Source organism: Mus caroli, chromosome 7, assembly GCF_900094665.2.
Source record: "Mus caroli chromosome 7, CAROLI_EIJ_v1.1, whole genome shotgun sequence".
NCBI classification, from domain to species: domain Eukaryota; kingdom Metazoa; phylum Chordata; class Mammalia; order Rodentia; family Muridae; genus Mus; species Mus caroli.
The window spans coordinates 48,942,295-48,957,396 of NC_034576.1; the positions used below are offsets into that span (position 1 = coordinate 48,942,295).

Consider the following 15,102-nt stretch of genomic DNA (forward strand, 5'->3'; position numbering starts at 1 on the left):
AGTTCCAGGACAGCCAGGACTACACAGAGAAACCCTGTCTCGAAAAACCAAAACCAAAAAAAAAAAAAAAAGAGAGGGATACGTCCTCATTCTTAGTAGATATATCCACCCCACCCTCACTATCTTATCTACACACTAGCCTTACTGACTAACTCACCCTGAGTATCAGCAGGCTCTCCGGTCTTGCCAAGATCCTTCCTGGTGGTTCTGATTAAGTTGAGGGTTGGAGAATCAGCTGTGGTTCACAAGATACCAGGCCACTAGATGAAACCTTTGCTTTGCTGTGATACTTGATGCTGGTCACTGGAGCGGAGAAATTTTCAATGATCAAGGGAAAAAAACAAAAAAAAAACCAAAAAACCAAGCAGGGGCTCTAGAGATGGCTCAAGTGGTTAACGGCACTGGTTGCTCTTCCAGAAGACCTGGGTTCAATTCCAGGCACCTACATGGCAGCTCAAAAATTGTCCATAACCAGTTCCAGGACATCTGATACCCGCACCCAGGCAGACAGACATGCAAGCAAAACACCGACGCATATAACATCAAAGATAAAACATAGGTGAGCGGGCACGGGAGGAGCGACGCAGGGCTGGGGGGTGGGGGGCTTCAGGGGCTCTGCTTCAGACAAGCACTGATGTCAGCCTGGTGTCTTCAGGACGCGTTTCTCATGATCGGGAGCCATAAGACCATCATCTTCACTGAAGTCAAGGAGTCGAGCACCGTGTTCGAGCTGAAGCGTAACGTCCAGGGCATCCCTAAGCAGCCGCGGGAGAAGCAGAAGCTATACAAGGACCAACTCCTTCATGACAGGAAAACTCTGAGTTTGGCCGTCACTAGTCAGACAGCACAGCTCCTGGCCCCAGCCACAATAGGCCTGGCCTTCTGAGCAGATGACACCTTTGAAGCTCTGCGCAGCCACCTCTTTTCTAGTCCTCTGGAGCTTCCATACGTGACGAAGCCACAGGATTCTGGGGGCAGTGCCAATGAACAAGCTGCGCAGTGAGGCCCCCAGGCCCATCCACTAGAGACCCGTTCCCCCAATTAAAAAAAAATTATATAAAAGTCTTGGCTTTTTAAAAATAAAATAAAACAATATAAATAAAACATTAAAAGAAAAAGAAAAAAGACCAGCATCATTGAGGCAAAATCTTCCGGAAACACACAGTAGCTTAGTTCATGGCTTCCCCAAGGTTTTGCCTTGTGCTGGCAGCTGAATTTCTTTATATAAGAAGTAGTGTGATTTGTCTTGTGCACCTGGCCTGGCCCTTTAAAGGGTCCCCAGCTGGGGATCTACTGGCCCTTAAAGAATTCTTAGCTGTTAGAACTGTTTGACCCTAAGAGCTTCAGTGTTATTTGCCTCTTGGATTTCTGGGAACTGGATAGGTTATTAAAAACAAACAAACAAACAAACATACAAGCAAACAAACGAATGAACGAAAGTCAGCCAAAGAAAGAAAAGGGAAAGGGGATGGGCTAGAAGAGAAGAGAAGGCAGATGGTTTAGAAGATTGTGTTAGAAGACAGCTGAGCCAGGAGATGCTGTGCTGAGAAGACAGGCTAGATCAGTTGTTACAGTTTGGAGCTGCTAGTATTGGGAAAACTGGGAGAAGGGACTGTTTAAGCACACTCTTGGGAAACTGAGGGTGGAACAGTTGGGAGAAATGTTTAAACCTGGGAAAAGGGCTAGCGGGGAGCTAAGAGAACTGGTTATTAAAAACGGCTAGCCATTTTACAGAGGAGTACCCCAGGTGTTGCTGGTTTTGAAGGTCTGAAGGGGTCATGGAGAGCAGCTGAGGCTTGGCACTGTGTAGCAGAGCTGGTGGCCCTGAAGCTAGCCCAGGTGAGGCTATTGATGAAAGTGCGGCCCAGTTGCAGCAGAAGACCCCAGCATTTGGGAGATAGCAGTAACTATGGGAGGATTACCCAGAACAGCAGCAGGAGTGGGGTGGAGCTGCCAGAACCTAGAAGACATGCAAGTTATGTGCTGCACAGGCCAGAGCCGGAGAAGGTGGGAGTGGATTCCAGACACGGAAAATTGCATTTGTAGTTGTCTTTGTTTCCATTTTACTAAACATAGATTCTCTTCTCATACTATAGAATCTGAATACAAATTTCCCTACCTCTATTCCTTCAAACCTCTTCCCCTCCCCGATTCCATCAGGATCCACTCCATTTCTGTCTCTCATTCGAAAAAGAACAGGCTTCTGAGAGATAACAACAAAACATAACACAGTAAAATATAATAAGATGAAACAAAAACTGTCATATGGAAGTTGGACATGACAAGCCAACAGAAAAATAAAAGCCCCAGGAGCAGGCACAAGAATCAGAGACTCCAGTGGTGTATTTCAAGGCCTCTCTGTCTCTCTCTCTGTTTCTGTCTGTCTGTCTGTCTGTATATACTGTTTGGCAGTGTCAGAATTCGTTTCCATCTGCTGCAGGAGGAAGCCACTCTTGTTTGTTTGCTTGTTTGCTCATTTGTTTTTCTAGTCAGAGTTATTCCCTGTAGCTCTGCTGACCCTGAACTCACAGAGATCCAACTGCCTGTTTCCTGAGTGCTGCAATTAAGGGTGTGAGGCACCTCCGCTAGGCTGAGGAAGCCATCCTTATGATGGCTGATGAAGGCACCCATCTATAAGTATAACAAAATGCCACTAAGAGTCAGTTTATTGTTACTTTCCACTGCTCTAGGTTCCCTGATTTCCCCTCAAACGCAACTGAATTCTGTGACTCGCAATCTTTCCCTCAGTCCTGTTTCTACTCATGCTTTACACCTGAACCACCTCCCACCTCCCATTCCTCTTCTGCGTCTCGGTTACATTATACACACACACACACACACACACAGGCATGACACACACACACAGGCATGACACACACAGGCATGACACACACACAGACATGAACACAGGCAGACACACACAGACACACACAGACACACACATAGACACTACACACACAGACACACACACAGGCAGACACACACAGGCATGACACACACACACAGACATGAACACAGGCAGACACACACAGACATGAACACAGGCAGATACACACAGACTGACACACACATAGACACCACACACACAGACACACACACACACACAGGCAGACACACACAGGCATGACACACACACACACAGACATGAACACAGGCAGACACACACAGACAGACACACACATAGACACCACACACACAGACACACACACACACGCAGACACATATAGACACCACACATGCAGACACACACACACACACACATACAGACACGATCGAGATAGAAAGATAGACATACATAGAGATAGATACGCATATAAGGGAAAACACATATCACAGTTGTCTTTCAGGGTCTGGGTTACCTTCCTCAGGATGATTTTTTTCTTGTTTCTAAGTTCTAGGCATTGGCCCGAAAATTTCATGATGTCATTTTTGTTACCAGCTGAGTAATATCCTGTTGTGTAAATGTATTGTTATTCCCACTGAACAAGAGTATAGACCATCACTCATACTCTTTTGTCAAATTAAGCAAGCTTTATTTTCTGTAGGACAGGGATATCTCTGTAAAGCAGGGTTTGGAAATATAGCATCGGATACAGGAAAGGGTAAGGTTTATATAGTCCCCCAAACTGCAAGGCTAGGGAGTTTTCAAGGGTCAGGAGATGTCCAGAGGAATTTTGGTTACATAGAATTCAGCTGCACATTTCAAAATCATTTGGCAGAAAATCTTCTCAATGTACATTCACAGTGTGATTCAGACTCCATAGGATGGTAAGCCTGTCAAATTCTGCATACAGGCTTAAGCACTGTCCATTTGAATTTTGCAACCAACAGAAATGAACTTGTTTTAACCTTACAGCAAACTGGTTTCCATCCTTAAGATGGAGTCAGGCTGGTCCATCAGTACTGTATATTCTTTATCCTTTTCCTGTGAAGGGTTACCTAGGTTATTTCCAATTTCTGGCTTTTATGAATAGAGCAGCAATAAACATGGTTGAGCAAGTGTCTCTGTGGTAGGAAAAAGCATCCCTTGGGTAGTGGTGCAGCTAGATCATGAGGAAGATCCATTCCCATAATTCTGGTTTTTGTTTTTGTAAGATTTATTTACTTATTATATGTAGGTACACTGTAGCTGTTTTCAGACATACCAGAAGAGGGAATCCAATCTCATTACGGATGGTTGTGAGACACCATGTGGTTGCTTGGATTTGAACTCAGAACCCTCAGAAGAGCAGTTAGTGCTCTTAACCGCTGAGCTATCTCTCCAGCCCCCATCCCCATATTTCTGATGAGCCGCCCCACTGATTTCCATTTTGACTGTATAAGTTTTCACTCCTCCCAGTGAGGGAGGGGTGTTCCCCTTGCTCCATATCCTTACCAGTATGAGAGATATCACTCCTGTTATTGATCTTAACTAGCCTGACAGGTATAAGATAGAATCTCAAAGTAGTTTTGATTAGTATTTTCCTGACAGTTAATGAAGTTGAATATTTCTTTGTTTCTCAGACATTTGATGTTCCACTATTGAGAATTCTCTGTTTGGATCTGTATACCATTTTAATTGGATTATTAGTTTTTTTTTTAATATCTAGTTTCTTGTGTTCTTTTTATATTTTTGATATTAGGCCTCTGTCAGATATGCAGTTATCAAAAATCTTTTCCCATTTCCTAGGCTTCTGCTTTGTCTGAATGCCAGTGTCCTTTGCCTTACAATAGCTTTTCAGTTTCACGAGGTCCCATTTGGTAATTGTTAATCAGTGGCTACACTATCAGAGTTCTGTTCAGAAAGTCTTCTCCTATACCAAGGTATTCAAGGTTGTTGGGGCCCAGGGGTTGCCTACAAACCACACTAACAACGATCTCAGTCAAACAGGATGGTTTATTGAATGCACACCCTAAGACTGATCAATCAGGGCTATAGCTCAGAATTTGAGGGCTGAGTTTATGACCTCAAACATTTTTCTATTTCCACTCATAAAGGCTAAAACTACAAACCCCACAATGATTTCTTACACAGGTGTTGGAAGGGCTGCCTTGATGGGTCCTATGTGAAGTTAAAATATTTTTATTTGCATGTGATTTGATAGTGCTCAGAAGTGACCCTAAGAATTGCACTGGTGAATGCCAACCGTTGATAAATACTTTAATCAATGGGTCCTTAGAGTTGCAGAGTTTCTTTTTTCTTTTTTTCTTTTTTTTTTTTTTTTGGTTTTTCGAGACAGGGTTTCTCTGTATAGCCCTGGCTGTCCTGGAACTCACTTTGTAGACCAGGCTGGCCTCGAACTCAGAAATCCACCTGCCTCTGCCTCCCGAGTGCTGGGATTAAAGGCGTGCACCACCACGCATGGCGCAGAGTTTAAGATTAACAAACCTCATAATACACAGAACATAGAGGGTATGTAGTAACAGTATGAAGTAGTTGGCAGGCATGGAACAAAATGGCTACAGCTGTGCAATGGGGGCAGTCTTCATCAAAGGCCCACTTTCTCTTATATCAGGCTCATTGTATTTGGTATTATGTCCACTTGGACTTGAGTTTTGTACGCCGTGATCTGTTCTTAGTCTTCTGCATGCAGACACCCAGTTTGACCAGCGCCAGATGTCTTTTTTTTTTTTCCAGAGTGAATTTCTAGTTTATCAAAAATTAGGTGTCAATATATGTATGAGTTTATGTCTGGGTCTTAAAATTCAGTCTCATGATCAATGTGTCTGTTTTTATTCCAATACTATGCTGTTTGTATCATAACACTGTGTGTAGTACAACTTGAAATCAGGAGTGGTGAGACCTCCAACATTTCCTTTATTGTTCAGGATTTTTTTTAGATATCCTGGGGTTTTTTTTTTTTTTCCTTTTTTTGTGGTTTCCATAGGAAGCTGAAAATTGTCCTTTCAAGATCTGTGAATCAATGTATTGGGATGTTGATAGTGGGTTGCATTGAATCTATAGCTTGCTTTTGGTAGGCTGGTCATTTTTACTATGTTAATCCCACCGGTCCATGAGCATGAGAGATCTTTCCATCTTCTTCAAATTGTTCCTGAAGATTTGTTTTTTTAATCATAAAAGTGTTTTACTTGCTTGGTTAGAGTTACCCCCAAGATATTTCATGTTATTTGGGGCAACAGTAAAAGATGTTGTTTCTCTGATTTCTTTCTTAGTCAATTTGTTGTTTGTATGTAGGAGGGCTACTGAGTTTTCTGAGTCTATTTTGTATCCAGCTACTTTGCTGAAAGTATTTATCAATGGTTGGCATTCATCAGTGCAATTTTTAGGGTCACTTCTGAACACCATCAAATCACATGCAAATAAAAATGTTTTAACTTATTCTCTTCCAATTTTTTTTCTTTTCTTTCTTTTTTTTTTTTTTTTTTTTGTTTTTTAAAAAAGGGGTTTTTTTTTTTGTCCTGGAACTCGCTCTGTAGACCAGGCTGGCCTTGAACTCAGAAATCCACCTGCCTCTGCCTCCCAAGTGCTGGGATTAAAGGCGTGCGCCACCATGTCCTGCTCTCTTCCAATTTTCTTATTGCTCTAGAGCTCAAGTAATGTACTGAACAGATGTGGAGAGAGTGGCAGCCTTGCATTGTTCCTGATTTTAGTGGAATTGTATAAAAGTTATGCCTGGTTCTTCCTCCCAGTCCCATGCTCCTAGAAATAAGACTCAGACTCAAACTATGTTTACAAATACCTTGGCTAAAAGCTAGGCTCTTCTCTGACTAGATCATAACTTAGATAACCCAGTTATTTTAACCTACATTCTGCCATGTGGCTGGTTCCCTGTGTTCAGGTACTATGCATCTGTCTCCCCACATCTTCCTGGGCAGCTCTTCCCATTTGGATCTCTTCCAGGATCCTCTCTGCCTTCCAGATTTCCCACCTCTCATTCTTTGCTCAAGCCGTAGGCCATAGGCTTTTTAATTGGTAGGTAATGCATCCATATAATACATAAGATTCTCTCTCTCTAGAATTGCCTTGAGTTCCTCTCCATTTAAGTTGATGTTGTCTATGAGCTCTCTGTAAACTGCCTTTATTATGTTTAGGTATGTCCCTTTTATCCCTAATCTTTCCAGAAGTTTTCTTATGAAGAGGTGTTGGATTTGTCAAAGGCTTTTCCTACATCTATTGTATCATGCAGTTCCTTTCTTTCTGTTTATTTGTTTCTCTGGTGGATTACAACGATCGGTTTTCTTATATTGAACCTGCATCTGTTGGGTAAAAAGTCTACTTGATCATGGTAGATGATCTTTTGGGTGTGTTCTTATATAAGGACTGTGTGGTGGTTTGACTAGGTTTGACTCCCATAGACCCATTTTTTTTTAAGATTTATTCATTTATTTTATGTATGTGAGTACACTGTAGCTGTACAGATGGTTGTGAGCCTTCATGTGTTTTGGGGGAATTGTATTTTAGGACCTCTGCTCACTCCGGTCAACCCTGCTTGCTCCAGTTGGCTCTGCTTACTCCAGCCCAAAGATTTATTTATTATTATACATAAGTACACTGTAGCTGTCTTCAGACACACCAGAAGAGGGGGTCAAATCTCATTGCCGGTGGTTGTGAGCCACCATGTGGTTGCTGGGACTTGAACTCAGGACGTTTAGAAGAGCAGTCAGTGCTCTTTCCCACTGAGCCATCTTGCCAGCCCGACTCATGTGTTTGAATGCCCATAGCGAGTGGCACTATTAGGAATGTGTGGCTTTATTGAAGGAGATATGGCCTTGTTAGAGGAAGTTTGATACTGTGGGGTAAGGCTTTGAAGTCTCCTATGCTCAAACTACGTCCAATGGGAAACAAACCCAGTCCCCTTCTGCTGCCTCCAGATCAAAACAAAACAAAACAAAATAAAAATGTGCAGATTTTGTTATTTTTGAGACTGGGTCTTGCTATAGAGCTCTGACCAGAAGGGAATTTACTAAGTAGCTGCTGGCCTTGAACTCACAGCAACCCTCCTGCTTTAACCTCCCTAGAGCTAGGATTCTATGGCACCACATATGGTTCTGTAGTATTTATTTTAATGATTCAGATGTATTATTGCAGGAGTAGGGGAGAATGAGGGAAGCAGGTTTCTTATTAGTGTGTAAAGTATGGTTATCCTTAGCAAAACAACAAGGAGAAGACCCTCTATAATCTGTATGTGTGGAGTTTTATGTATGTAGGAAGAACATTGGTAGAGGGTATACATCCTGCACCTAGGCATTATGTGGAGATCTTAGGTAACAAAATATGCTATGTTTGATGAGGGAGAGAGAGAGAGAGAGAGAGGGAGGGAGAGAGAGAGAGAGAGAGAGAGAGGTCTTAGCAAGCATCTAAGTTCCACGCTAGGGGCTAGATCAGAATGAAATATATGAAAAAATAGGTGTAGATTGAAAAGAAGGGACTTTTGTGTAGGCCACTCATCTAGGATGTTTGACCATAAAAGGAAATTTGCCACAGGATAGTTTGGAAGCAAATCATTGTGTCAAATGGAGGTGGCTACTTTCTCTTCCTCCACCTCCTCCTCTTTCTCCTCTCCCTCCTCCTCTTTTAAAAGACCAGGAATTCCTGTGGCTTTTGATAATCTAGAAGAGGATCAGTAATAAACTGACCATGGTCATTGAAGAATGTGAGTACCTAATGCTTTGAGGAAGCCTCCCTCTTCTTCCAGAGGACCCTATCTTCAAGACAGGAGAAGTCTTGTAGGGATAAAAATAGAGCTAGATGGAAGAAATGGGTTAGGGGTCCAAGGACAGGGTCCAAGCTTACTCTATAGAAAGCTTGAGGCCAGTTTGGACTACAATGAGACCCTGTCTCAAAACAATAGATGTATCATTTTCATAGACTTCAGTTTGTTTCATTGGCAGCTGTCATAGTGCCACACCTTTTCAAATCTGATCTTTAATCAGTAGTATGCCTGGTGACCCCTGGTACAAGTCATGTGGGCTTTCTGAACCTTCATTTCTCACTAGTGAAATGGGGTTATTTATAACAATAGTTCCTACTTTTTGGTAGTGCTGTGCATTAATGTACACAAAGAACTTATGGCCGAAGTACCTATGACATAGTGAATCCAAGTCGCATGACCAATGATGTCACAATGCCTCCCTAGACTCCAGCTTCTTCATTAGAGAGTCTCAGATCCTTTGGAACCAAGGAATGGAACTAACATGCGACAGTCTGTCAACTGAAAGTTTCATGAGTTCGCTCCTTTGCCAAGATCTTGGCGAACAGTCCCTTACCGTGTGATTGAGGCTCAGAAATTATTTTTCTTTTGGTGATGATCGTGCTGGGCTGGATGCTTTTTGTTGGCCTTGCGACCTACATGGGCACATTTCCAGAGGCGATGGTAAGTATCAGCCTTGCATCCCGGATCTGGATCTCTCATTCTGGCTCTGCCTCACATCCCATCTGGGATTTCTGAGGAAAGGGTTTTTACCACTAATTGGAAGTCAGGATGACAGAACGAAGCCAGTATATTCTCCTCATCCACGGGGGGGGGGGGGGCACTCTTCTCTGGAGAGGTTAGTGTCCCCTACCTCTGCTTAGATGTCACTTGTATCCAGGCTTTATGACATTTTCATTCTTTTGTTTGTGTGTTTTTGTTTTGTATTTTGTTTTTACAGCATTTTACACTGAACACGGTGACTAACTTAAACCAAGTAGATGAGTTTCTATTAGGGACATCGGGCTGGGGGTATAGTTTGAGCAGTCCCTCCTCAATCACCACACACAGCGACTTTCCTTGGCATCAATGAGTGGGGCATGTCTACCTGTAATTTTCTTTCTGACTCAGCCTCCAACTCTAAAGTGGAAAGAGAGGTTGCCTGGTCGGGAGAACAAGGCACGAAGAAGGATCCAAGCTTTGGAGGAGGAGCTGCTGCTATGAGTGAGTCAGGTCTGTTGGTCTGGGTCCTTTGAGCCACAGAATGCTCCAACACCCTGCAGGCTCAGGGGGAAGTTTTACCCTTGTGGGAAACAGGCAAACCATAGAAGGGGAATGGCTGCAGATGCAGGGAAGGGAAGAAGCCTGGGGGCTACTGCTGGGGCAAGCAGGCTGAGGATGGGCAGTCTGTCAATAACGGTGCCTCACAGGGCTCCTTCTGAACAACTCCCATTTATTAATCCCTTCTTTCTCAAACCATATTAGTGTATGTTAACCATATAAGCTATTTTATCATACATATGTAATAACAATTATATTAAGGGCATCTATGTATCCATGTATATGAGACTTTGATCCTGTTACTCCTCCTTTTTACTCTCTCTCATTCTCCTCCCTCATCTCCTTTCACTTCCTAAATAGAGTCTTTGTTCTCTCTCTTTTTTGAGACACAGCCCTGGCAGCCCCTGGAACCCACTACATAGATCAGGCTAGCATCAAACTCGACCACAGAGGTCTCTATCTTCCTCTGCCTCCTGAGTGTTAGTGTTACAGTCATGTGCCACCATAGATGGCTCATACTGAAATGACAAAGGCACTGCCATCTTGTCATAGCTTTCCTTTGCAGCTGCTTAGATACTTCTCAGCCTTCTACCCACCCACCCAGCAGCTGCATCTGTCTTAGCAACACCTTTGTGACCCTAAACATGGCCCAGACATATTAACAAAAAAACCTGAATCTTGTGCAAGCTAAAACATAAAACTAAAATAATTAAGAGGCTGTGCAAATCAAAGATAATTGTCATTTGGTATCTGGAAAACAGTGCTGAGTTTTGCAAGAAAACATGTTCCTAGGTTACTCCAAATCACTGATGTGATTGGCCCCGCTACTGATGCAATTGTGGTGTTTGTCTTAAAAAACACTAGGGGGCTGGTGAGATGGCTCAGTGGGTAAGAGCACCCGACTGCTCTTCCAAAGGTCCAGAGTTCAAATCCCAGCAACCACATGGTGGCTCACAACCATCCGTAACCGAGATCTGGTGCCCTCTGGTGCCTGAGGACAGCTACAGTGTACTTACATATAATAAATAAATACATCTTTAAAAAAACAAACAAACAAACAAAAAAAAACACTGGACACCTGAGCTTGGGCACTAAGAAACATTTTGGAGGCACAAGCCCACTCTTGGTCTGGTCATTTAAAAAAAGACTCTTAGAGTTTTAAATGGCTGGCATTAGCTTGCATAAGTCAGTTCAGGATCTCTCTGAAGGTCTGTGAAACAAGAATTAACATAAACTTGAGATTAAGCCCTAACTTTGCAACTGACTGAGAGAACTTGAGAGGTTTAAATCTTGCGAAAGTCCGTTTCTTCACTGGTACAACTGGAGATATTTTGATCATCCACTATTTTTGTGAAGGTCACATTTGGGAATCTATGTAAGGTGTTTAATGCAAAGCTTGAAAACTAGTGAACTACAATTTATTTATTTTATTAAAAGATTTATTTATTTATTAAGTGGAAGTACACTGTAGCTGTCTTCAGACACACCAGAAGAGGGCATCAGATCTCTTTACGGATGGTTGTGAGCCACCATGTGGTTGCTGGGATTTGAACTCAAGACCTTTGGAAGAGTAGTCAGTGCTCTTAACTGCTGGGCCATCTCTCCAGCCCCTACAAATTTCACTCAGTGAAAATGAGAACCTGTCAGTGAACTTTGGTGACAGTGGCTGGGTCACCCTCAACACTGCACAACCACCTTATTGGTGTGTGTGTGTGTGTGTGTGTGTGGTTCGAGCCAGACCTCAGTGCTTCTCACACTCCTCCCACTGGGAACAGAGGGCGACACCCTTTCAGTAACCCCTGGTCTGGGCTTCCAGCCGTCCACCCATTTCATCCAGATTATTTTATTTTATTTTATTTTATTTTATTTTATTTAGAGCAGTGCCATTTATAAATAAAGCCTACTCTTCATAGTCTTAACACGCTGAGTCAAGAGTAGAAGGATTTGGGGGGAAAGCACCCCAGAAGGCAGGGGATGGTAGCCCCAGCCTTAGGTATAATAAAAGCAGGAGATGGTAGCTGCTGGTCTTTGGCTCTCCCTCAGCCCCACTGGTTCAAAGGATCACAGTGTGCGGGTGTAACGGAAGAAGCGCCATCTGTTTATTGAGTCACTGTTTATTGAGTTATGTGACTCTAAGCCCGTGTGCCAGCCGTGAAAGAGCCCCAGAAGCAGCTCCTATCTTCCTTTTGCTCCTTTCCCAGGGAGGTTACTAGGAGGCTTAAGGCAGCAAGATGGGGGCTGGGTATCATTTCACAAAATGCAAGACTTTTCTTCCTTGGATAGCTTAACAATAGCTAAGCTGCTGTCTGCTTAGTTTGTTAATCCTACATGGCCCCCAAATCAACCCAGGTGGTTCTGATCTGTTATTCACAGCAATCCTTTTCTGCCTTGAATAGTTTAAGCAAATACATAGCTTATGTAGATGGCTTATTAAGGTTCTAAACCGAAGTGGGGGTAGCTCCTTTTCCAGGTTTCTTTCATCCAAACAAACCTAACGTCCTGGCCAACCTTTGCCGCTCTAACCCTTGAGCCCCCCAACTCCCCATGTCATAGGAACTGATGTCACAATTAGTGTCTGAGGCTGGCCTCTCAAAATGGCCATTTTAGTTTAGACTAGACCTCAAAGTTCACCAGTCAGGAAGTGCCATGCTGGGCCACCCACCATCTGGTCTGGAATGAAGCCAGGGATCCCCAGGACTCTGCAGATAGATCCAGGCCTTCCAAGAACCAGCGGGCCACCAGCAGCCAAGGCGGCCCAGAATGATCGTGGTCTTATGGATGGTTCTCATTGCAGGAACGATGTGGAAGGGATATAAATATCCCCCAGGAGGGGTAAGTGGACGTCTTTACTGCTGTAAGTGACTTCTTTACTGCTGGCAGCATTAACACAGGAAACATGACCATCTAACCCTTAGTGACTTTAGAAACAGATTCTTTCCAGGTTTTTTTTTTTTTTTTAGAAAAAGTTCCCAGTAATTTACCTCCTCCTATGTGGGCTACTCAGAACTGGGAGCTTAGCTTCCCAGGTTTCTTTCACGTACTTTTAAGGAGCAGATGTCACACACAGCCTAGGATGAAAGAGCAATGGAACCAAGGCTGCCTTAGTCCTCCTGCCTCTGGCTCCTGACTGCTGAGATTATGTGGTGCTGGGATCAGACCACGGCCTCCTGCATGGTGGGCACCTACTGTCTGAGACACACTTCAGCTTCCCATTTTCTTATATTTATTTAAGAATGGAGGTAGAGAGTATTTGTGGCCCAGGGTCAACATTAATGTCTGTAAAGCTGACAGGATGTTTACAATGTTTAGCTGGTAGCATGATTTTCGAGATCAGCCCACTTCTGCAAACCTACCAGTGGTTCTGGTGGCAGACATCTCTGCACTCTGTCAGATCCCCACAGGGCTGAGCACCTCCTGCTAACAGGATCAGACTGCTCCACACATAAGCAATGCTAGAGCCTCCTGACATATGCTTTTTTTTGCCCCCCAGACCCCTCTGGAAGTAAACAAAGATGACCCTGGTGAACCAATGCAGCTGTGAAGATCACCCAACTGCACAGTTACTGTTGTAGGTTTCGCATAAAGTAATCGCACATTATTTTGTCATATTCTGTGTAGTTACCACACTTTTTAAGAACAAAAGCAACATTCTAATAGAGAATGAGGGTGAGTGGGCAGGTGGGCATGAATGGGAGATGACCACATTCTGTTTGTTGGAGCCTTTAAGACTGAGACAACTAGTTTAAATTGCCCCTTGTTCTGTAATCTTAATGATTTTTAGGCCCAGTTTCCAAGTCCAGGCTCCAAAGGTAAAAATTACCCTGTGCAGGAATGAAGAGGGGCAAGGGGATCTGTGTGTGGATGACTCATTCCAATTTGAGATGCTAATGTGAGCTTTTAATCTTCACCTGAACCCATTAAAGCTGGGTGTTGGCCTCATTTTACCAAGTGACCAAAGAAGCTAAGAGGCTCAGGTGTCTTGCTTGCCAGCACAGGAGAGATTGAGACACAGGATCTCACCAGGAACACCTCTGCCTTATGTGCTAACGCAATGGTCAAACAACACGTGCTGCCTAAATACCTCCCTCCCCTGGAAAAACAAGACAAAACAAAGAAGTTGCCCAAAATTCCTTTCAAAATATTTACTTTTATTATTATTTATTTTTGATATTTAGAGACAGGGTTTCTCTTACTGTCCTGGAATTCTAAAAAACAGGCTGACCGTGAATTCAGAACTCCACCTGCCTCTGTCTTACAAGTACTGGGATTAAAAGACATGCCCTGTGCATTGAAGGACAGCTATGCACAGGCCTCTGGTTCCTCTGGAGTTTTAAAGTGATTGTGAGCTGCCAAACGTGGGTACAGCAGGTCCTCTGTGCAAGAGCTCTTGGGTAGGTCCTGCTCTTAATCTGAGCCATCTCTAGACCTCTGATGATCCTTTAAAGGATAAGATATATAGAAACAAAACCTAACCAGCTCTCAATATGATCCAGTGAATTTAAGTCCAGGGCTGGGAGCCTAATTTTGAGATCTAAGCAGCTAATCAGGAGACGAGTGTGATGGAGGTGGGGGGAGGTAAGATAAATCTCTGGTCCCACTGTTTAAGAGAACAGATTTGCCCCCAGCAAAGTAGCCCTGTAGTTTACACAGAAAAATTCTGTTCTTTGGACTTCTTACCATTTAAGAGGTCCTGCATTGAGAGTGTGTTTATGTTCACCTGTGTGGAGACCAAAAGTCAGTGTCTGGTGTTATTCTCTACCTTGATTAGACTGGGCAGCCAGGGAGCCTTGGGAACCCATCTCTGCACTGTCAAAGTGCTGGATTTACAGACGGCTGACATCATGCCTCCCTTTTATGTGCTGCAACTCTGAACTCAGAAGACTCCTTTTTTTGGCAAGCACTTTATACATCAATTCATCCTCTGGCCCCCAAGATTACCCTGCCAATGGACAGGAGAATGAATATAAATTCCACACATGTAACTCGTAGTGATTAGGGAGTCTAGCTTCCATTTCTCATATGACCCAGACTCAGCACACTGTAGTTATCTACATTCCCTGCATGCATGGGTGTGGCTGCGAATCTCCTGACATTCCTAAGGTTTTGTCTTATCACCCACCATGTCAGTCCATGTGCGTCTCTGTGCTTGTACTGAGGCCAGATGCACTGGGTGTCCTCTATCACTGCCTTG

At 43.5% G+C, this 15,102-nt stretch overlaps 1 protein-coding gene and 1 pseudogene across 2 annotated transcripts; both read left to right on the top strand.

The window, feature by feature from the left end:
• Positions 1-634: 634 nt before the first annotated feature.
• Positions 635-1,003, top strand: LOC110297513 (annotated as a pseudogene).
• Positions 1,004-8,505: 7,502 nt separating this feature from the next.
• Spty2d1os (SPTY2D1 opposite strand) lies at positions 8,506-13,517 on the top strand. 2 transcript variants are annotated; one of them, XM_029480090.1, is made up of 5 exons: positions 8,506-8,594; positions 9,078-9,314; positions 9,762-9,863; positions 12,706-12,743; positions 13,402-13,517. In XM_029480090.1, the coding sequence occupies exons 2-3, from the start codon at positions 9,246-9,248 to the stop codon at positions 9,852-9,854; spliced, it is 162 nt and encodes a 53-aa protein (XP_029335950.1). In that variant the 5' UTR covers positions 8,506-8,594; positions 9,078-9,245; the 3' UTR covers positions 9,855-9,863; positions 12,706-12,743; positions 13,402-13,517. The 2 variants fall into 2 exon arrangements, with proteins under 2 accessions (XP_029335950.1, XP_029335951.1); XM_029480091.1 differs by having other exon boundaries at positions 9,762-9,854.
• Positions 13,518-15,102: the final 1,585 nt, after the last annotated feature.